The following is a 24,244-nucleotide window of genomic DNA, read 5'->3' on the forward strand; positions in this document are numbered from 1 at the left end:
TGAGGTTGGCACGGAGAAGGCATTTCATCTTTTTTTTTCAATGTCTTGTCGAGGCAGTGTCCCGAGTTTGTAAAGTATTATGTGCGGTTGGTGTTATCTTTAATGAGTGGCAAAGGAATTCAGTCTATTTTGCAACATTGCAATTAGTGAAATGACACCACTGGGCAACCATAGTGCAGTGAAGTCTCACTGAAGCTTCCTCTTCATTTTTGTTTAATTCCATTGGATCCTAATTGAGATACAAGCTCTCACGGGCGGTAACAGATTAGTCTGTGATGATAATAATAGCCCTGAATAAACATTTTATTATCCGCTTTTATGGTTATAATTAGTATGGTTCAGTTTGTAGTTTATTGGGAATATCCTGTTCTGTCCTGGTTGTTTTCCATGAGGTCTGAAATCCTATCTCAGCTCCCAATGTCTGTGCTGGAAGTGCCAAAGCCAAGAGCTTGTCTGGCTAGTAAATTTACAGCGGCTGGAATCTACTCCTCACAAACAGTAGACACATATTTCCCTTTTTAGGGCATGAGAATCTATTACGCAATTTAGGGAGCACCTCGGATCTCTAGCGAACTCGCCTGTGTGGAAGTGGGAGGTGCCGATCCAGAGCGGCATCGCGACCGACCAATCACACGCCCAGGAAGTTGCCTCCTCGCTCGCTGGATTGGTCAGAGGGCAGAAAGCTGTGGTTGACGTTTAGGTTGCTCTCTGGCTGGGAGTTTTTCACGTTGTCGGTTTCACGGGAGTAGTTGTAGTCTTCATACCGCAGGGGTGAAACTGCCCTGGGACAACAAAAAAAAACTAAACTATCGGGAGTATTTGGACTTGTGTAGCGGGAGTTTGGGATTAAAACTACCTTAGGTGGTAGGAGCTTAACTTAATTCTCTCTTAGATAGCGCTATAAAGTTGTCACCATGCCGGTGTTCCACACGAAGACGATAGAAAGTATCCTGGAGCCGGTGGCTCAACAGATCTCCCATCTGGTGATCATGCACGAAGAAGGTGAAGTTGACGGAAAAGCTATCCCAGACCTGACGTCGCCGGTGGCGGCCGTGCAGGCGGCCGTCAGCAACCTTGTTCGTGTGAGTAACTTTGTAAAAATATTGTACTCTGGTAACGTCTGCCTGAACTCGGCGGGTGTTCGAGGCTACCTACCGCTCTTTGTCCCACACAGTCCTGGCTCTGCCTCTATGGGAGCAGAGAAAACAATGTATGCATGCTATGAAAGTTTCTTGAAGTTGTTTGACTCGGGGAAAAAGGGCAGTGACGCCCTTTTTCCCCCTTGAAAAATATGCCCTGCCTCCTCTGTCGCTGACTGCCATATGTCTTGACGTAGGCACTGCTGCAGGGGTTCATGTGTCATTTCTATCAAATGCAGTGCATTTAAAGGAACAGCTGCACTGGTTATCGTTGAATATGTCTGTGAATAAGAGTGTGAATGGACTTCAAATACGAAAGTGTTGATTTCAGGAACCTCAGTTCATTAAATTCCTTAGTAGGTGTTATTTGCACTGCATGTTATTTGTAAACAAAACTTCCAAACAGATCTGAATAGACTAACGTTACGCTGCTGCAGATGCATGTCATACATATCAATGTTCTGCTTATATGACAAAATGGATATAAATAGCACTATCAAGCCTCCACCAGGGCTGCACAAGTATGTGTCAAAAACTGTTATTTTTGTAGGTGGATCCGGTGTTGTGTTGCAATCTGTGACCCATCAGATTGTGTGACCTGACAGCGAATCTGTGCTGTATTTACTGTGGTCACATGCAGTATTTTGATATTTGTTGTGACGCCGTAATATTTAGATGGGTCATACATTTTGATGGCGATTTGTAGAGAGAAGTGAAAACTGAAGGTCTGCTGTGAAGACAGAAATCCTCGGCTGTCATAATGTTTTTTCTCTTTTCTGTAGTTGACTCACCAGCATTAAATAATCTGATTAGTTTTAACACAGAGTATGCTTCGAAAAGAACATAAAACGATCACTTGTTTTTTGACCCATGGTCGAAAACAACCGAATTCTGAGAGAACCTGGCAAAACTAAAAATGTACCATCCTTGGTAGACATATAGCACCTATAATTTTGACTCACTCTTGACGTACTATGGCAATAAGTGCTCATGCATTATCATATCTAGTTGGTGCCCATTATGTTGAATTAAAATGTCTTTGGAGCTATTAGTTATGCATTTCCAGGCTGCCTTTCAAAAAAACCCATTAAATTACGTGCACCAGATGCAGCTGTGGTTTCAATTATATTTAGAACCAAGAATGACCTAACCACCGCGGTGTTCCTCAGAGCCACATCGTAGTGATCACCACTACAAATAAGGAAATGACGACGTTGTTTCATCAACTTCTTAGCCTGAAACACAAACCAATACGTGGAACGTTTCTTACGAGGGAAGCAGGGAGGAACGGGGTCTGTCAGATATGGCGGCTTTTAAAGAAAAGAAGGGATAGAGGCTGAATTAAGGCAGACCTGGTTCCTGTGTGTTCTCTCCGTCAGCCCCGCAGTTGTTGGACGATACATTTGGACAATTGCTCTGCCATTTCCTTTACAGAGGCATTGCCTACTATTAACCTGCAGTTTATTTTGAAGGTTTTATGATCCATAATAACCATTTCCAGCTAGTTGACTTCATTCTATGCCTTTTTGTTATTCCTCTATACCCACTCTCAAATTATAGGCCTGTGCCCCATTGTGTGCGTTATTTATACGTTTACACCCACAAGGCTTCATTCCTCTGAGGGGCTTTAGACGGTGTGTAATGTGTATGTTTGACATCATATGTTGACAGAAGGCCCTCTCTAGCAAATCGTATCTCATTAATGCCCTGGATAATAGTTCATAAACACTGTCTTAAACTATTTTGTTTGCACATAGAACCTTTTACTTGAACTGATGGTAATAATTCGATATCCAATCATACTTATGGTTTTGTAATTAGATGCAACGACTAATCGTAAAGTGTCATTGAAGATGAAGTCTGTCCTTCAAAAGAGTTATAATAATGTGTGATGTTATAATCATCTGTCCTGAGTTGCAAAAAAAATGAATTGATATTGCTTTAAATATAGAAACATTATGTCGTAAATAAGGTGAATTCAGTGCCTGTTGGCGTTTCCCGACACATGAAGAAGTCCTGTGCAACCTCAACTCTCTCGGGGTGAAATGATCCAGGCTTTGTGCACGTTCTGAATTGTGATCAGATGTTTCCAAAAGTGGCACGAATGAATGGAAAGGCCTGTAATTATTTCCAGTTGCTGCAGCAACACTACAACATGGACAGTGTTATGATATAATTGAAGTTAAGGATCAGATGTAATTTCTTCTGGTTTCATTCCTGCCAGGCCTGTGAGTCATGTGTTGCAAAGATCAAAAGTAAATACACTGTGTGGCTATTGTCGTCTTTGTAGCTGATGAGAATTTAATATTCTCAGGAAGCTTTAATGTTTAACTCTTTCTCTTGTCTCGGTGTCGCCATTTAGCCAACACAGATCTTTTTGTTTTCATTATCTTGACTCGGTTCAAGTGACATGAAGGGGAAAGCATCGTCCTTGGAAGGGAAAGGGTTACAGATGACATGTTCTGATGGTTGCATCAGGTTACTTTCCATCGCCGGAAAAGGAAGACGGGCTTTTAGGATGCTCTGGAATGCTTGTCTGAGGAGATCTGGTGCACTCACTGCGACAAATGTGTGTCGACCTTTTTCAATTATTCAATTGAAAGAGCCTAATCTTGTTATTCCAGATGCATGGAGATAAAAGTTCAGCCCCTTCGTAAACGGACCTAGTATTTAAATTGGTCACATGACCACAAACCATCGGGAGTCAAATACTGGTCGAACCGAGACCCTTCGCTGGAGCTCGGCATCTATCGAGACAATGAGCCAGACCTCAATTAAAGATGAATGTGAGGAATGTGAAGAATTCCCAGCGAGCAGGCATGCGTCCCCGCTCAGAAGGGGGTTGAGCTGATCCTTTTGAATGAACAACTTGGATGAAATATCGAATGAGCTTATCAATTAAAAAGCCACCCCTGAGAAAAAAAGACCTGTGTTCACATGACCGTTCATGTCAGCTTCCTCTTTGTCTTTGACCCATAATGCAGCTTGAAGTTGGTGAATGTCTTCACTAGCACGATGTGGCTAACTGCAGTGAATTAGCTTGTGGATCTGTTAAAGAGTATTGTGAAAGACGTTGTGTTCAATGCTTGTGCAATAACCAAGACTTGTGGTTATTGCAGAAAATGATTTGTGCAACGATGACGTAAGAGAAATATCTAACTTGGTGGATGCGCTCAACCTGCTGAGCTGCATTGAAAGAACCAAATCCAGTGTTTACCCTTTAAATTCATCCAACTCTGGTGGCTAATTATTCATCATCGTGGGGTTTAAGTATCAAGTTCAAGATGTGTTGTCATAATGAAACCATTACATCTAAAACATTCTCAGTAAAATTCCGTTATTCTGTTAAATGATATATATCGCGGAGAACCTCCCAGCTAAACAGACACGTGTTTGTGTTGTTTACTAAGTGATTGTGTTATCCTACTGGGGTAAGTGGAAGAACAACATGCATCTCTGTGTCAGCAGTCTTTCTTCTGGGTTGACGATCCAGTCCTGGTGTACTTCATTATATTTATAGCTCCTTTTTATAGCCGTGGGTCGGATAAAGAAAAGAATGCCGGTGATGTCTGGTCCTGGAACCGTAGCCTGGAACGGATAAAGTAGTGAGTGTTGGTCTTCCTGTTTGTAGAGACTCGTAGAGATGCTCCTAATACTTAAAGTTGGCCTCACTTGTAATATTTCACTCGTTCACTCGTGCAGAACATGTTGGCAACACATATGGAGTCCTTTACTTCTCTTCTCAACCTTGAGAGGATTACAGCAGAAACAACCGGAAAAGCTTTGTAAATACTTAACTATGGTTGGATCAGGATTGGACGAGGCCTTGAACAGAAGTTCCTCTTTAATCCTTCGCAGATGGGGAAACAAATGTGTTCATTAGCTAAAGTGCTTAAAGGCATTCCAAAGAAAACATTTCCTATTACCTGGCTCTCCAGCTTCCTGCAATGTCTCATGGGAAATCATTGCCTGCTGCTCACCAGTTGATTCCGTCATCCTGGCAACAACGCAAGGACGACAGAGTCTGTAATGTTTGCGTAGACCGCACCGACGGGAGATAATCTAGTCCTCACAAAAAACAATGCCTTGTTGTGTCATGGATTCACACTTCACCTGTCGTCTTTCATCAGCCAGAGGAAAATTAGTCCGAATAGACGAACAGAGAGGGTGATTTGATGAGGAAATGCAGGAAGCCGAGTCAGGAAGACCCGGCAGCTGTCGGCCCCACTCGGGGAAACCCCCTCAATCACATGTGTATGACTGCAGACCATGACAAAGGATGCAATGCAGTAGGGTGGTCACTTTTTCCAACATATCAAGTTTGAACGATGACAAACAATGAATATGAAAGCAAACCATCTCGCCATATCCTTGAATATTTAGTATTTTTTAAAGTCGTCAAACCTTTATCCAAAGCTTGACGTGACTTCCGTACCATGCAGCTGCGTCGTGCGGTGTTTGAGAGTAAAGATAACGTGCAAGAAGTATTTATACGAGGCTAAAAATGTATAAATTGTAATAGGACGTGTATGTGTGGGCTATGAACTTTCCCTGTAGATCAAACCATTACATTTTTGTCCCATGTTTGAATGATGTTTTAGATATTTCAAATACAAAGTGGTGGTTCCAGAATGCAACAGATTTAAATCCATTCAAAGACAATAAATAAGGTCCGGGTCCGTTGAATCACCTGACTGGATGCTAGGATGTGATGTGTCCTCTTCCTCCCCATCCCTCTGCTTACGCAGTGAAAATAATCCTTAGTTATCTCTGTTCTTTTATCAGTCTTTGTCCCGTTGAAAAATTTGGCAGCTTATGTGTGACTCGTAGCGACTCGCTCTTCTTTTTAAGAGAAGGATCCACACAGACGAGTGCCGCTCCCCGGTAACACTGTACGAGCTGCTAAGCTCCTGTAACAGGAGACGGGTAGTTGTGATATATATTCTCTCTTGGCTGCAGGGCCACGGCCAAGCAGGCCATTTGATTTCTGTCTTTCATCGCCTCGGACGCCCCGTGTGTAGCTACTTCCTGAACCAAATTAATAAACCATGTTGGACACCCCTTGACGGATGCACGATAAAGGCGCTGACCGTCAGTGCGACCTCTTCGCTGCCCCCTCCGAGTCCTCGTCGTCATAAGTTATTTGATACCGCAGAACGCAGCACTTGCTGGTTCCTCGACTATCGATCAAGAGCGGCTAATGGAGTGCTGCGCCATCAAATGTGCGTGAGCGTGTCTCATCAGATTGCAGTACAAGGTCACTTCGAGTGGGAATCAAAGAGTTGCACTTTGAGGAACTAAACCTCATGCAGTTCATTTTGCAGGGCATTGCTAAGGGCAGCGGGGACCACGCTTGGCAGAATTCTGCCACCGTAGATCTTTGCGGTCGCCATGACTAACACAGCATTGTGCTAAAACTACCCAGCATGTGAAAGGCGGGCTGTGTTCTTGGCAGCCTTAAGGCTTTCAGAGTGGCCTTTCTTCTCCCAGCAGAGCGATGGGCTGCTGTCAACAAAGCCGAGTCTGTACTAAAGGAGCAGCCACTTTATCGAGCTACTTCACAACACAGGGTTTTTTTTTTTCCACGCAGCGCTCTTGGATGGTTAAAAAGGAGCTTCAGTGTTTCCTCTCCAGACACGAATGGTAAATGGGACCCGTCACCCAGTAGCGTGGTATGTGACAGCTTGGAAGAAGATGACACTGAATCAGTGAAACGTTGTTAAAAAAAGAAGGTGGAAGTGAACAGCTGCCCTTCCGTGAAGTGGTTGATGGAATCTATTCAGGGAGCAGGATATTTGTGTTGTGGTTCGGCCTGTGAGCGTGGGCTCTGATTAAGAATGAGATGTAAACTGGACGGCCTCGCGTCATCTTTTCCTCTCCCTCCCTTGTGTTTCCTGTCTTCACTATCAAGCGTCAAACAAAGACATCTGGGAGCTAGAGATGGACGTTTTCACTACCGTGTGCAATAAGTGTCAGTAATGTCAAGCATGGTCGGGTCATAAGAACGTCCAAAAACAGACAGAGGCTTAAAATAATGAAATAGGTCGGGCAACGTGAACTGCTTGACAACAGCGGTTATAAACACGGGTCACCGTTCTATTTCTGCAGCAGATTGTTTTGATCGCTGTTTTTGAACTTCAGACAGAAGGAAGAGGCTCCGTGTGGAGGAGGGGGGGGGGGGGGGGGGGGGGGGGGGAAAGGAAGACGGCGACAACCTGTTGCATACAGTACCAAGAGCCTCCACTCGCACGGTGCTTCGGGGAGAATATGACTCGGCACTCGTTAAATGCAGCGTGCGCTTAGCTTATGAGCCTCCACATTGTTGGCCAATGGTGTAGTCTGTCGTCTCTTGTGTTCAGTTTAGGTCATGTCTAAACTTGACTTAATCTCATATAAGTCTCGCTGTTGGTTTTTTTTCAATTCTGTTGTGAGATTACTCATCATTTATCAAACAGGTTTTTCAACACCTTGGAAAAAGTGTCCTCCAACGTCAGTATGCTATTATTTTGCACCAAGATACGACCTACAAACAGACAAAAGATAGTTGAAGGATTACCACAAAGTACAGGTGTTTTTGCAGCTCCCAATGAAACAAAAGAAAATGGCAAATTGGTTAGAAGCACTGACAACACTGTTGGCTTTTATATTGGACGTCACAAGTCAGGAGAGCGTTTATACTTTCTTAAAGGAGATTACTGTGTTCTCTGGTGTTGGCGAGGGTGTGAGATCTTTGTGGTATCCCCCCCCCCCCCCCTCCCAATCACTCATGTTGACTACTCTGTCAGTGCCCTCTATCCCTGGTCCGTAGCCCTGCTGCCTTGTAGTTGAACGGGACAGCACCGCTTTAGTTGTTGTGGTTGGCTTTTGTTCAGTGCGACTCGTTGTCAGCGTGGCATATGTACACTGTCGCTTCGCTCTGAGATGGACAGCCTCTGCTAAGCTCTGGTTTTAGTTCGGCACAACCTTTGGCCCTAATGTATAACCCCTCAGCGACTCTGAGTCCCTCTGGTCCGGTTGAAAAGGGAGTGAAGAGACGCTGCTCCATTACAGCCTCCACGTCAACCATCTGGAAGGACTCTGCTACTGCCGGACACGTTGATTGGCTCTCTGGGAACGCTCTACAAAGCACCAGGACCATAGCTAACTTTTTTATTATTTCCAGAAGGCCTATTTTGAATAATCAATTAATTATTTAGTCTGTGAAATATCTTTAAATCATGCCAAAACGGTGCCATTTACGATTCCCAGAGCCCAGATAAATTGCTTGTTTTGTCAGCAAAGTTCAGAGAAAAGAAACGTGTTGGAAATGTTATATATTGCTAAATTATGTGTGTGACGGGGATGTAATCACTCATGTGGTCATGTTATTAGTCCCGCTGTGGGACTAATATAGGATTATCTTCTCTTATATATTTATACATGTTATAATAAATCTTTAAAACATGAAAGAAAGTCTTTAACGTCTCCCTATTGGGCAGGGATGCAGCTCGTTTTAACCCGGTCAGTGTGAGTCGTGCTCTGGCATGAACGCGTGTTCTCTCTCATCCGTGGCAGCTCGACGGGGGTGAGTTGTGTCTCCCTACCGAGCTGAGGTCATGATGGGGGAGGTGAGTCATTTTGGCATTTGAGGGAGAGGCGACGTTCAGCTGCTTTACACATTATAACTGTGCTGAGGCCCCACCTACCCGCCCCCCCACCAGCTGCCTTGTTGAAATAATTGTTCACTGGAAGAGTAACTGGACATCATTCTAGAGAATAGCATGATTAAAGACAAAAGTCCTATCGGGGGGGGGGGAGAGTTGTGGTTTTTACTCCTTTAGGTGTTGATCCTTATGAGTGATGAACTAGTCATCAGGGCGGAGGCTGGGGTGGCGGTGTTTCCTGTCTGGAGACGGTTTGACTACCCTTGATGCCACCTTTTCTTTTCCACTTTTTAAGGAAGAGCATGTAGCGTCTTACCATTAAAAACAAAGTGAGAAGTTAAAGCATGACTTCTTTTATTATGCTATTGTTTGGCTATAACCCAGTAGTTTGCAGTCTCCTTGTCATAACTGGCCTCAATATGAGAAGATAATAGAGGAGATGGGGGCAAAGAAGTTCACCTTTGTGTTTCTATGCTGCTACACCACAGAGTGCATTATCACTCTTATACCATGGCCACTTACTGAAAGCTCTACTTTTCGACCCATGATTGACTTATCGTCACAAGAGCAAATGTGAGCAGTTTAACCCTGTTGCACTGTTGAATATCTGACAATGACCAGCCAACCAGAAAAGACGATTTCCTGTGGCGACACTTTACAGTAGACACTATAAAAAGCCTGACTTAAATAGAACGTTCTCAGTCAACAGTCTAATTAATATTATTCAATACTATTCGTGCCGTCAACTGAACAAGGCATGTCTTGGTTGCACGTTGAGCCACAATATGCAGCATGTGATCACAGTGTCCTGCAATCAAATCAAAACTAAAAAAGGCAAATGTGTACAAAGAATAATCATGTATCTATCTAAAGCTATTACAGTAACTACTGTAGAGGGACACTGTGTGGCGGTGGTTTTAAGAGTTTGATCCCAAGACGTTCTCTCTGGGCTTTCATCTGCTCACCATGTTCACCGGCCGAACAGTGTCCTCCTCTCCCATGACTCTGGACAGCATCTCTTTTGATACTGTAATGGACCAATGACCTGCACAGGGTCATCTTTGACCTTTTTCCCAGTGCATGCTGGGACGGACTCGGGGCTCCTGTGACCCTGAAAAAGATGAAACAAAAAGAGCGAATTCCAAGTGGGTGAAGTCAGTTAGAAACTTACCGGATAACTCAAATTGAGCACCTGCTGTAGAAAACATGTTAACATTAACTCATGCTTATTTTTAATTCGTTGGCGTGAATTATGGAATTTTCATTTTGTGCAAAATGTCGTCTGTTGTGTGTACATTACCTCTTTATTTCTTGTTCCATGAAGTCATAGTTGATTGATTTTCTTCACTCTGTGTTCTCCAGGTGGGGAAAGAGACTGTACAAACCACAGAGGACCAGATCATGAAAAGGGACATGCCGCCAGCTTTTATCAAGTAAGCACAGAAGGACTTCTTTGCAGACATTCAGTTTCATACAGCAACAACCTCCCAAAAATGTATTTGGATGAAACAGTTGTCTCTTCTACAGTACCTGGAACCCACTGGCCTCTCTCTGGCTCTCCTTCTCTCTTTATCTGTTGCAGTAATGGCTGGTTTGTCCAAGCAAAGGTCAGACACGGCATGTTAAGTGCCTCAGAATTGTGCCCTGGTGTAACAGAAATACTTTTCTGCCTAGGGAGGAGTTCCTCTGCCCTAAAGGAGAATGGCCGCACACTCATACATGCCCTCATAAATAAGAGCCACAGGCTGCTGCTGCTTCTGCTTCTGGTTAATGTTAAAACATGAAATGCACACAAAAACATTTACATTTTGAGGTAGAAAAGCAGCCATGTGCATCAGCCAAATCATTCATCTGTGCTCAGCAGCTGTCTGTCCGTATCACAGTCTTTCATCGATTCTTACATGGGAGACTACAGTCGAGATAGGGAGTGCCAGGACCTGGGAGCCCCCCAAAGGTCAGGGATGAAACGCATTGGCAGGCGCAGGTCGTCAGGCTCAACACATTTGGCGCCTCAAAGTCAGATCGTCACCCTGTCGTCATCCATCAGCACATGTGCTGGAATGCATCTTCTTTACTAAATATAGTGTCTGCCGGGGTCCGGCTAATGCATGGCTGTTTCTCGCTAGTGCACGCTGAAGGACACCGTTGGCTGGCCCTGCAAACACACACACACACACACACACACATTCACACACACACACACACACACACACACACACATGTCAGCCTTGATGTCATGCACATACGTTAGCCTTTATCCTGCAGGAGACTTGCTACTTGCAGAAGAATGGAACCTGAGCTCCTCTTGCTTGGCCCCTCTAAGCGCCTCAAAATGTGGAAAATAGCAAAAATGATCTCTTGTTACTAAGGCAAAATTTGGCCTGTTGGTAAGAGAGTCAGAGCAGTATACTGTGGAAACTACACCATGCATCGGCCCTTGGCTTGTTGCCTGTTTCTATGTGCAATATGGCTGTTATGATACAATACAGCGGGCATGTATGACGCTGAATCAAAGGGCTGAGCCTGCAGTTTTTTTTTTTCCTGCTCTGGAGTTGACTGATTGCATCGCACCCAGGAGGCAACAATCAATCATATATATATTTTTGTGGAAACGGGGGTTAAATTGGGCCGAGGCCACCTGAGGTCCAAATCACATCCTGTGAGCACAAGCGTAACCTTTCTGCCACGAGGTATAGATACTCATGCTGCAGAAGTCAAATTTAAGTCAGTTATGTTTATGAAGCCCAAAAACAAAGGGTCTTACAATCTGCACATCATGTGACGCTCTCCATCCTTAGTCCCTCAACCATTAAAACATTTAGAAGTGCGCTTCATTTAAAAACCAGCCCACAACTTTGCTTCCCGTAACCCACTCACTCAAGAACTCCCTGAAAAATAAACAGTCCTGTCCATTCACTTACGGACTCAGTAGATTTCTTCTGGAGCATCCAGCTGAAAATGACCATTTCCAAGTTCAAGAATGAATCTTCAAGCTCAATTCATTATGCTTGACAACTCAGTTTACTCTGTGAAAAGAATGCTTCAATAGTTCCCCAAAATATATCCTCTAAAAATGACTTAAAGTACTAGAAAGCTTCAGATATCTACCAAGTATTGTCTTCATACATGCTGTGCTGTAGCTTGTGAACAGTATTGATTGAAACACAAACTGCTAATCGCACACACACACACAGAGCGTAGCACAGGAAGGAAGCTACTGACCATAGTGTTAGGAGAGTATTCTTCAGTTCACGACAATCACTTTTGAGCGGAAATATATCATTCGAGCTGAATGCCAAAGCTTCCATCTGTTTTTGCTGTTTCAATGCGTAAAGTCCATCTGGCTTCTGAAGGGGCTTCGTATCACCAGCATGACTTGTTTTGAGCATTTCTTTGTTGTTCTTTATTAGCAGGTATTGAAATGTAGCGTCTTGTGCCTTCCACAGAGTGGAGACTGCGTGCACTAAACTGGTGCAAGCTGCCTCCATGCTGAAAGCCGATCCGTACTCTGTTCCTGCTCGGGATTACCTCATCGATGGCTCTCGGGGCATCCTCTCCGGGACCTCAGACCTGCTCCTGACCTTTGACGAGGCCGAGGTATTCATTCATTCCTAATTTTATTTAACAAATCCGTTAACCAGAACAACTCTGTTTGCTTAACAAAGAATGCAGATTTTGTTACGGAGAGAAATATCAATCGGGTGTCACTGCCTGATATCTGTTTTAGCGGTTTAGTGTATTCCACCACACCTCATCCATGTAGTGATATCATACATTTTGTAGGATGTGGTTGTGCTTCAGCAGCTTCAGAAACATATGTGAATTTAATCATGGTTTATTAAGACATCTGACGGTGGAGGAGAATTGATTTCTCTGCCTCTTGTCCTCTGGAGTCCTCGCAGTGCGTTCGTAAAGCATTGGTGCAAAATGGTGACCACTGACGTGTGCTTTGACTTGCCTCAGTATAACAATGTCTTCTGTGCTTGGCTGGTTATAAACAGGAACCAGGAAGCAGGGTTTTGTGATAAGCTGATAACAACTGTACAGATACAAAAATGTCACACCGTGAATTACAACTCCTGCATGAAAGTCTGCTACACCTCCAAGAAAGCCAAATATGTGCTAAACAAGTCTGCTAGAGTCAAATACAAAACCCAGCCGTGCAAAAAGAAGCGTCAGACACTGTATGTCTGGCAAATTAAGTTGAGAAATGGACAGTAGATGGCTAATATAGCTTGTAACTGTGTTAAAAGCTGTATCATCGATTTTCATTGAGCAGAAGCTGAGCTGAAAGGGGCTTTAGTGTCTCTTTAATGGACACTTGAGTGTGACAGAAGCCTGCTGTTACAGGCTCTTCTGGTATAAGGACAGTATCCATTCCTGCATACCCCTTGGGTGCTGTAAGGCTTATAAAGAAGACAGAGAGGTAGATAAATATACCGCACACGTCTGTGCAACTCTATATTTCTTGCACACTTCCTAAATCTTGAACCAGGCAGGAGTATCATCTAGCAGGCCCATCCCGCTTATCCTCTCGTGGATGGAGAGTCAAATAAAAAAAGCTGCATATCAGCTCTCTGGGAGCAGACATCAGGCGTCCCAGCGCTGTGTGCAGCCGTCAGCAGGAGTCATCAGTCAGCGGTGCCATCATGTTTTCCAATGCGGCTCACGGATGGCCCTGTATAGTGGAGTGGTGACTTCAGCAGTCCACATAGAGCTGGACTGAAGCAGGACAAAGAGGCTGGAATGTCAGTAGGCAGCATTATCAGAGTGTCATTAGAGTGAATGGGAAGAGGGGGGGGGGGGGCTGCATAATCACTTTTATTTGGGAATGCAACTTTGTTTTTGTCATATCTTGTCATTATTGTAGGTCCGCAAAATAATCCGTGTGTGCAAAGGCATCCTGGAGTACCTGACGGTGGCAGAGGTGGTGGAGTCTATGGAGGACTTGATCACGTACACAAAGAACCTGGGACCAGGTCAGTCTTGATCTTCTTCTCAAGTTAAATGTATAATCTGAATCTGAAAATGAACTAGTAACCCCAACTGTCGGATGCTTCATTCGAATACCTACTTGAGTAAATGTACTTAGTTCCTTTCCACCTCTGGTTTGTCGCCTGTGCTCAGGCATGACAAAGATGGCAAAGATGATAGACGAGCGCCAGCAGGAGCTGACCCATCAGGAGCACCGCGTGATGTTGGTCAACTCCATGAACACAGTCAAAGAGCTGCTGCCCATCCTCATCTCAGGTACTCACACAATTCCTACACATTGCTTTTTTATTTTTTATATAAAGCAAATACACTAGCCCGCATGTATTCTAGTGCAGTATTCATCCGTTTAACTATTGTCTTGTTCATGGTGATTTGGTGTTTTTATATTTCAGGTATCAAAATCTTCGTGACAACCAAGACATCTGGCAGCCAGGGCGTGGAGGAGTCCTTGAAGAACCGCAACTTCACTTTTGAGAAGATGAGCGCCGAGATAAACGAGATCATCAGAGTGCTGCAGCTGACGTCCTGGGACGAGGACGCCTGGGCCAACAAGGTACGCAAAAATAACTTCCCAGCTTTTACCTTTGACTTGTCTATGACCATCAAAGTCACATGCGCACACTGTTATTATAAATACATACGAGGAACTAGAGGCCACTTTGCTCTTTGACTTTGTTTTTGTGCATCCTTTATGGAGCCCAACTGGAGGCAGTGTTTGTATGAGCAAAGATTTAGTTTCGTCTGCTTCCCACTGTGCTCTCACACACTCCCAGAATGCCTTTGGCACGAGGCTGCAGACTGGAGAGAATATAAAGTGATCTTCTTCTCATTTGGTGTGTTTCTTGCACTTTGTTTCATCAGGATGACGTTATTTCAAGGTTGATTAATTAAAGTAGTGATGCTTTACCTTTGTCTCTGTCTCTAAGTAGCTGGTTAATCGTTTCTGGCTCTTTCATGTTTCTCTGCTCTGCACGTTCTGCTTCTTTCGTGTCCCACCGCTCTCCGAAAATGGCTCTCTACTGTGGCTCACTTTCTTCCTTGTTGACACTTTCTTTCTGTTGCTCTCAGTTGGTCTGTCCAGTTCAACATCTGTATTTATGTGGTTCTTCCTTTCTTTCGACCGTTTCTTTCTCCCTTCACCCCCTGTAGAAGGTAAGCCCTTGCCTCTCTCGCAGCAGCATGTCTGACAGATGTGTGTGCCGTCTTGTGCTGTGTGGTGCCGTTGTGTGCTCATCAGTAGTCCGGTTAAACTGTTGACTACATGTTGATGGAGTAAATTAGCAGTTTGAATTCATCGGACTGCTAATGGAATGTTGTTTTTAGTGTTACGCAGGTTGAATAGCTGAACGGTTGATCTATGCAGTATTTTCCTCCTTCCTCTTTTTGGATTTGTTTTGCTTCATGACATGGCATTGTGTCAACATCTGCGTGTCCTCCTCCTGTGTCAATTAAACCTCCCTGTATGCATGTCCTCAACCTGTCTGATTATCGATTGACCTTACTCATCCTGTATTGATTGGGGTGTTATTAATGAGAACTCCCTCAGCATTTTTCCTGATCCGTACTTGCGTTTAACAGCATTGGGAGGAGAGCACATAGAAATACTGAGATATGGCCTTGTTTGCTCACAAATCATATTTTCATGAACACCCTCACTTTACATAATCAGGATTACTAATGCAGTGAACCACACCTTGAGTATTTTTTTTAAGTAGCGTAATACTGTTCTCTGTTTGATTATAGGCTGTAATGAATGTGTGTTTGCATTTAGGAGTCTTTCACTTTACTTCTTCACTCACACACACATGTGGTTACACACAGAAGAGCAGCTGCACAAGTTTGAACAGTGAACTAATACACCCCCGCAGCTCTGGTGACATCACGTCACACCTTGATACTTTCTGTTTTCCCCCCACCCTTGTTCTGCTGCGTTACTCCACCCTCCCAGTTATTCAAACAAACATGCTTATTTTTTTCTTTTTATTTGGACAAAGAGATAATTGTGAGGGCTCAGACATATTTTGTGATGAACATTGTTAAAAACAAGCAGCAGAGGTTTGTTCTTAATTTGCTACGAAACTCTTGCTGAACTCTTTGATGACGATACACGCCGCGTCATGAAGGATAGTAACGTGTGATTTTTCTGAATTTCTATTGTTGTACCATGAGAAATAAGCTCACTCATTCATCCGCTGCTCCGTGTCCTACGGGACTCCGCTTTGTTTCGCATTGACATCGACAATGAGTGGACTCATTGTCGATGTCAGCCGCTGCTGGACAGATTGTTGTATTTCCATCCGCTCTGATTGAGATACAATGGAAAGTCGTTTGGCTTTTATAACATGACACGCTCATTATTGACTAAGTGAAGGAAATATGTCAACGGCATGTGCTCCGTGGTTGTGCCTGACGGATGCTAGCGATGCAGCACATGGACTGTACAGCGTGTTTCTTTTACTGGAACAACTAAACAGTCGGGTTTGATCAAAAACGATGACGGTAGCCTGGACCTTTTTTCACCATCATTTAACTTGTTAAAAACTGTATGAGCAGAAATACACTCTTCTATTTCTAATGTTATTATATTACAACACATGTTAACCTCATTCACACAGACTATACTATTTACAGGAATATTGACTGGGAATTAAAATGAGATTCCAATGTCTAATAATCAGCTCATGATTTATAGAGAGAGTGTGTATTCATGGAATGACTAAGGGCATTGATCAACTCCTTTTTTTTTAAGTTTCCTTTGGTTGCATTGATTCCCTTTTTAAGATATTCATGTATTCTGTGTTTCAAACCCAAAGGACACAGAGGCCATGAAGAGGGCTCTGGGGCTTATCGACTCAAAGATCGCCCAGGCTAAGAACTGGCTGAGGGATCCAAACGCTCAACCAGGTAACAAACAGCTATGCCCTTTTCCTTTAAACTATTCATTCTGCCACTAATTATGTGCTAAGGCTGATAATCTAGCTGGTGACGTTATTGACGTGTCTGACTTTGCGTTTTGCTTCTAGGGGATGCAGGCGAGCACGCCATCCGCCAGATCCTCGATGAAGCTGGGAAAGTTGGTGAACTGTGTGCCGGGAAGGAGCGCAGAGATATCCTGGGCACGGCCAAGACCCTGGGCCAGATGACTGACCAGGTGTCTGAGATGAGGGCCAGGTACACTGTACACCATGAAAGGCATTGCTTTGAGCGTCTGTGTCACAACTATGGCGAGAAATTGTCCCTCATATTTCACGTGGTCTATTTCGTTCTCCCTCATGTCCTGTTACCGTATGAATCCCTTATCAAAAAATTGGATATTTTTATTGATAAATGCTCCTTTTACACAGTAGTTTCATTTTCCACCCTTAAAGGGATTATGAGAGGGGATTACAGTGTGTAAGAGTGGAAGTAATATCCTTCTGATATGAAATGTGATTGTCACCAGGGACCCTGAGTCACGCTTGATTAAACGCAGCTGTGTGGTATTAATCCATAATCTACTTTAACCCCTGGCTGAGTTTCTCTGCTGAAAACTGAGAGGTGGCTATGAGCCTTGTCTGGTAATAGAGGCATTAGGTTAGGAAATGTTATTCCTAAACAGGGGGACCATAAGGCTTAAGAATTTTGAATAAACAAAGAAGTGTGCATGTGTGGCCTTTTTAAAGGCTGCAGTTCATGGTATCCATGTGTTTTTCTCTCTCCACCCCAGAGGTCACGGGGCGTCGCCGGCCGCCATGCAGAAGGCGCAGCAGGTGTCCCAGGGACTCGACGTGCTAACTGGCAAGGTGGAACATGCTGCTCGCAAGCTGGAGGCCATGACTAACTCCAAGCAGGCTATCGCCAAAAGGATCGATGCTGCACAGGTGAGTCATTAACCCTTGTTTGCCTTACAAAACATGGATTCCAAGCTGGAAAATGGAAGTCTTTGATGGTGTCTCATGCACCCTGCAGAACTGGCTGGCTGACCCTAACAGCGGGCCAGAGGGAGAAGAGAACGTCAAATCCCTGCTTATGGAGGCCAAAAAGATCGCAGACATGTGCGAGGACCCGAAAGAAAGAGATGACATCTTGCGCTCTATTGGAGAGATCGTTGCCATGACTAACAAACTGTCTGATCTCAGAAGACAGTAAGTTCCTGACTGCTGGAAATATGCATCATTTTATGCTGGGTTTGTTTTTTAGAGTTGGATCTGAAGTTTTTTTTGCCCCTTCTTTCTAACTCCACCGTTCTGCTTTATTCCAGTTGTTCAGATGCTTTAATTCAAGTATTGTTTTTACATATGCAGCATTCAGTGTGGGGGGGTTGGAAGTGATTATCTACCCACAGATCAGTGAGGTATTTTATCTCTTCCGTTTTCCTCATAAGAATTTTCTATTATTCCTGTGGAAGGACAGATTTATTACTACAATTTGACAGTAAGTGTTCTCAGTCCACTTTTAGAAGTGGACTGGAATATTTTTTTTAGTTTTTTTTTAGTTTTTGTTCTGCACCAGGAATTGTAAAAACCACTAATTTTACTGCATATTAAGCTGATGTACTCCCGATTTGGGCTAAAATGGCAGGGTGAAAGCACTCTTTGTCAAACTGATTGATAACTCTTTGCTCTCTAACTGTAGCTGGCCATTTACAGGGCTCATTTCAGCCATATCTTTATGATAAAGCACCACCTAAGACCCTTTTTGCTGTTTTTAATTCCTTATAGGGGTAAAGGTGACACTCCTGAAGCCAGAGCTTTGGCTAAACAGATCGCAACAGCTCTGCAGAACCTGCAGTCCAAGACCAACAAAGCTGTGGCCAACAGCAGGCCTGCAAAGGCGGCTGTTCACTTGGAAGGAAAGATTGAGCAAGCGCAGCGCTGGATCGACAATCCCACCATAGATGACAGCGGTGTGGGTGAGTCTGACTCCCATCCTCCCCAACTTCCTCGTCTCTCTATCTTTCTCTCACATTCCTTCCACTGCCCCGGTGGTTAAAGAGCAGACCAGACACTTGTACATGTCGCTCTCTACTGTAGTCGACATTCCACAATACAACATTGTCCTTATATATTTACTTTTGGCTCCTCTCCTCTCAAACCTGAACATCGTCTTATATGTTTACAATGAAGCTGTAGGCTGGCTGCTCTAAGATCGATTGGTTCTTACATTATGAATGAGGCAACGCTTACATATAAGGAGCCACATGAAACAATACAGAAGCAGCCATGGCCTTCTTTTTCCTCTAGCATTGATACAAGCAGTAAAATGCCAAAACTACCCAGCGTTCAATAGGCAGCTATTTGCAGGAAGTGGCCAAATTCAACGCTGTTCTTAAAAAGCACACTTTACAGTTAATTAGTGCTAAAATATTTTACAATTTTGTTGTTTCATTTGTCATTTATCAATCAAAAACTTTCTCTGGTGAGGATTTGCCTCTTTTCTCTTTCATGTCATTATAAATTGAGTATCTTCGGATGTTGGTTTTGGGCTATTGGGTGCACAAAACAAGCTTTTTGACACTGTGGGAAAGTGATGGGCATTTATTTCGACATTTTGTTGATAATTTGTCTCTTAAGTACACAAGTGTGTTGGTGTTAATGGACCAGAATGTAACAACAGAATGTTAATTAGCAGTACAAGGAAAATGTTGTTTTTTGTGAATCTCTATGTTAATATGTTTGTCTGTGTGTGTGTGTGTGTGTGTGTGTGTGTGTGTGTTTAGGCCAGGCAGCCATCCGTGGGCTGGTGGCTGAGGGCCGCAGGCTGGGCAACGCTCTGCCAGGGCCTCACAGGCAGGAGCTGCTGGGTAAGTGTGAGCGGGTGGAGCAGCTCATGGCCCAGCTGGCCGACCTGGCCGCCCGCGGTGAAGGGGAGTCCCCTCAGGCACGAGCTGTTGCTCAGCAGCTCCAGGAGGCTTTGAAAGTAAGACGGCTCCCACTCAACAGTCCTTCTCATTCAGACCTGTAGCTTCACTGTGATAGATCAGGATTTATACACGGAGACAGAGAAACAACCCCCTCTGCTGGTCACTAGTGGTGGAAGAAAGTACAAGTAGCAGACCATAATGGAAAAATACTCTACTAAAAGTCCAGGACAGTACTAGTAATTATCTGGGAAATAATGAAAATCTCTGATCTACAGATGAGTTGAAACATTACAAGCCAGACTGAGAAACTTCTCTAAAACTCTTAAAATACTGAAATTCTGAAACAGGTTTTCCATGGTTGCCCAAAAGACTGCATTTTGTAGAGGCTATATTTTAAGTTTATGTTGTCCAAACTGAATTTAAGCTCTAAATCGGCAAGTTAGTTAATTAAATATAAAGTATAATAATCTCACTGAAAGAATAACTTCCTCAAAGATGAAAGTAAAACCTCAATACTGTGCTTTCATACGAGGCTCACTTACTTCAGAGGGTATTGAAGCTCATTACGAAGTTGTATTTTTGTAATCTACAACATCAGCTATTTATTTGGACATCTTTTTATTGGTAACACGTGCACTTCTGTAATCTTAGCGAGCCACCGTGAGTGCGGTTGTAACGTCTGTTTGTCTTACCCGCAGGACCTAAAAGGGAAGATGCAAGAGGCGATGACTCAAGAGGTGTCAGACATCTTCAGTGACACCACCACCCCCATCAAGTTACTGGCAGTGGCTGCCACCGCCCCTCTGGACTCCCCCAACAGAGATGAGGTCAGCGGTACAGTCACTCTGCTCCTCGCTGTGATCTCATTGCAATGAGCCTCCCTGCAGTGCTGTTATTATGTTCACGGGCATGGTGTTGCGTTATTTCCAACGACCCTTTTCGGATAATTGTTTTATTTGATCATGTGTAGGTCTTTGACGAACGGGCTGCCAACTTTCAGAACCACGCCAATAAGCTTGGCACCACAGCAGAGAAGGCTGCTGCTGTGGGTACTGCCAACAAAAGCACAGTGGAGGGAATCCAGGCTGCTGTCAAGTCAACGAGAGACTTGACACCACAAGTATGTAACAGTTTAGTGTTTATATCTGTTTCCACCACCCTCCATCACGCGTTACAAAGCGTACGCGTTTCTCGCTTCACGAGCCAAGTCTGTAGCAGTTGTCGTTGGACTGACAATTAACGGCTGGGAATATTTTGTAGGTGGTATCTGCTGCTCGTATTCTGCTGAGAAACCCCGGCAATCAAGCTGCATACGAACATTTTGAAACCATGAAGAATCAGTGGATTGACAATGTGGAGAAAATGACAGGTGATAAAGATGCTGTAAATTGCAGGTGATCCGTATGTCGTACCTCATTGTGTGGTTCCTTATATTAACATGTTCTGGATGTTCAGGTTTGGTGGACGAGGCCATCGATACCAAGTCCTTGCTGGATGCCTCAGAAGACGCCATCAAGAAGGACCTGGAAAAGTGCCGTTTGGCCATGGCCAACCACCAGCCTCAGATGCTGGTCGCCGGCGCCACCAGCATCGCCCGCAGAGCCAACCGTATCCTCCTGGTGGCGAAGCGAGAGGTGGAGAACTCCGAGGATCCTAAATTCAGGGAGATGGTGAAGGCTGCGTCTGATCAACTGAGCCAGACGATTTCTCCTATGGTGATGGACGCTAAAGCGGTGGCTGGAAATATCCACGATCCAAGTAAGTTGATGTTGATCACCGGTTTTAGGATGATGTCTTACGTGTGTGTGGAACCTGCTGATTAGCGAGTTTGTTTTGCGTTTGCCAGGTCTGCAGAAGGGCTTTCTGGACTCAGGTTATAATATTCTTGGTGCTGTGGCAAAGGTCAGGGAGGCCTTCCAGCCCCAAGAGCCAGACTTCCCACCACCTCCTCCAGAACTGGAGCAGCTTAGTGTAAGCCCTCGGATAAGCACAAACATTTAATTTGGCAAACCACCTGAAGCTGATTTGGTTTCATTTTTTTCCACTGCCGAACCATAATTACTTTAACTTGTCCTTGTAGCTTAACGATGAGGCAGCACCACCCAAACCTCCTCTTCCTGAGGGTGAGGTTCCTCCCCCCAGGCCTCCTCCCCCAGAGGAGAAAGACGAGGAGTTCCCTGAGCAGACCGGTGATATGATCAACGAGCCCATGATGGTAGCTGCCAGGCAGCTCCACGATGAAGCCCGCAAATGGTCCAGTAAAGTACGTGGACACTGTAAATGGATTAATGGACTTTTACGCTGGAATCCTACACTTTCAGATTGATCATGTTCCTGTCGTACCTCACAGGGAAATGACATCATTGGCGCTGCCAAACGAATGGCCTTGCTCATGGCTGAGATGTCCCGTCTGGTGCGTGGAGAAGGCGGCGGAAACAAGCGCGCCCTCATCCAATGCGCCAAGGACATCGCTAAGGCTTCTGATGAAGTCACCCGGCTGGCCAAGGAGGTGGCCAAGCAGTGCACCGACAAGCGTATCCGGACCAACCTGCTCCAGGTCAGTTCCGTCGTCTTTATCGGAGGGTTGTGCAGTGGATTTTTCCTCTGTGGAAGACTATGCTTTCTTTGTTTTGCTTGGCCTCGCCTGACTTTCTGACCTCGTTTCAGGTGTGCGAGCGCATTCCTACCATCAGCACTCAGCTCAAAATCCTGTCCACAGTCAAGGCCACCATGTTGGGTCGTACCAACATCAGTGAAGAGGAGTCAGAGCAGGTGAGAGGGGTCTTTATGAAGAGTGTCTTAGTTTTCCTATAACAGCCTTTTGAAAGCGGATCTTTGCAGCCCTCATCACTGTATCTTAATTTGTTCTTCGGCAGGCTACCGAGATGTTGGTGCACAATGCTCAGAACCTGATGCAGTCTGTGAAGGAGACCGTCAGGGAGGCTGAGGCAGCTTCCATTAAGATCCGTACAGATGCCGGTTTCACCCTGCACTGGATCAGAAAGACCCCCTGGTACCAGTAAGAGAAGGGCCACTGTTCCTGTGCTTGATGCTGGTTCTCTCCAGCTGTCCAGGAGGACATTGAATGGACAGATAGATACTTTATCAGAGCTATGATATCAGGGCCCGTCACACTCATACGGGTGAACCTTCTCTTTTAGTCCCATATCCTGTCTGTAACAGTTGCTGTTCTGGTAGAACGTAGACATTGGGACTGTCAGTGCGAGTTATGGGTTAGATTCTTACTGGGGATGTCTTTTTTTTCTTTTTCTAAAGTGTGTAAAGAATTTGTTTTAAAGCTTATTTCGACAAATCGCAGGAACATATACTGTATGTTTTAAATAGAGGTTGGATTACATATTATGCAAGTTTTTTTTTTTTTTTTTTTGCCCTCTTCTAGACACAAACCTTAAGTTAAATTTAAATAACTAGATTTTCTCAAGAGACATTTTTATATCTTTGTACTGATAATTGTATTATGATCTTGCATTCATCTTTGCTAGGATAAGCACATGAACTTGAGGAGTTATTACAAGTACATTATAGGCCGACGCTTAGCAAACACAAAACATATTCAGTGGTGTTATGCCATGTTTACACTATTCTGTATGATCACAAGTGAAAGCGAAACACTGTTAATTATTTTCCATATTGTAATGCGATTGTAGCATTCTTTATTTTCTTAAAAGTCCCGCCAAAGACATTCTGCCATAATCTTTGAAAGTGTAGTTGTCTTTCTTTGGTCAGCAATATCATTTTGCTACTCAAAAGAATAACTTAAATTGCTGCCAACAGCAGCTTAAGATAAAAAAAGGGGCTTGAACTCGACTCATTCAACTCTTTCTGGATAGGTTCAATGCTACGGTATGAGGCCTTATAGCCAAAAATAATTACACAAGCCCAAGCTTAAGCTAACAAAGCTTAGCCTTCTATAGAGATGCTTGCCTTGTCTGCTGTTTTTTTTTTTTCTTCTTCTTCTCACAGTTGTACGTCCCATGTTGTCTTGTGCACAATCATTTGTTTGTGATATATGAATTGCACACTTCTCGTAGGTAGCCAAGGGAATGACAAGAGTTTAGATATGAAGCACAGTGTCGGCTGCCGCTGGTGAAATCTTCACATTTGTCTCAACACACTACTAAACATAACTGGCCACTATCTGTGGCTCCTGTCGTAGATATTTTTGAAAAATGTCTGAAGACCGTTGGTGTGAATGTGTCTTTTTATAAAGTATCTAATACCAACAGATGTGCCTTGTGAAAGAAACTCTATTTGCAATTGATACGTTCTCATTTACAGATGTTTTGTATCATTTATACAAGGTATATGATGGGGTTGATTTCTTCAAAACACTTGTACATGATTCTTCTATAAAGTTTCACTTCATGACTTTTACTTCAAGTCAAATTATGCTCTATGCAAAACCCGGGAAAGTTTGTTTGAAAATAAGATATCAAAATTATGCAACTTGGTTGGGTTTAAATGGGCCTAAACAACATCTTGCTGAGTCATTGTTCACAATTTTGTAATAAAGCATTTTATAGCACTTTGAAGTGTTTGCTCTATGAATTGTGTTCTTCTCATATATGCGTACCAGTGTCTTTATTGTAAGGAGGTAAAAGCTT

At 43.9% G+C, this 24,244-nt stretch overlaps 1 protein-coding gene across 1 annotated transcript; it reads left to right on the forward strand.

The window, feature by feature from the left end:
- Nucleotides 1–711: 711 nt before the first annotated feature.
- LOC142951931 (vinculin) lies at nt 712–24,172 on the forward strand. The gene is made up of 21 exons (XM_076093855.1): nt 712–1,082; nt 10,145–10,215; nt 12,229–12,379; nt 13,653–13,761; nt 13,910–14,032; nt 14,170–14,330; nt 16,591–16,681; nt 16,801–16,948; nt 17,484–17,637; nt 17,726–17,901; nt 18,478–18,668; nt 19,476–19,675; nt 20,318–20,446; nt 20,590–20,739; nt 20,880–20,988; nt 21,075–21,377; nt 21,466–21,590; nt 21,700–21,882; nt 21,970–22,176; nt 22,287–22,391; nt 22,496–24,172. Exons 1-21 carry the CDS (start codon nt 915–917, stop codon nt 22,640–22,642), a joined length of 3,201 nt encoding a protein of 1,066 aa, XP_075949970.1. The 5' UTR covers nt 712–914; the 3' UTR covers nt 22,643–24,172.
- The last annotated feature ends 72 nt before the right edge of the window (nt 24,173–24,244 follow it).

This window comes from Anarhichas minor, unplaced genomic scaffold (assembly GCF_050575085.1).
Source record: "Anarhichas minor isolate MPS153535 unplaced genomic scaffold, ASM5057508v1 ptg000017l, whole genome shotgun sequence".
Classification (NCBI taxonomy): Eukaryota; Metazoa; Chordata; class Actinopteri; order Perciformes; family Anarhichadidae; genus Anarhichas; species Anarhichas minor.

Excerpts from the sequence above, each read along its gene's own strand:
- LOC142951931 (XM_076093855.1), top strand. The coding sequence starts at position 915 with ATGCCGGTGTTCCACACGAAGACGATAGAAAGTATCCTGGAGCCGGTG. Across the intron at positions 14,331-16,590 it reads AGGACGCCTGGGCCAACAAG|GACACAGAGGCCATGAAGAG; the intron begins GTACGCAAAAAT and ends TCAAACCCAAAG. Across the intron at positions 16,949-17,483 it reads GTGTCTGAGATGAGGGCCAG|AGGTCACGGGGCGTCGCCGG; the intron begins GTACACTGTACA and ends TCTCCACCCCAG.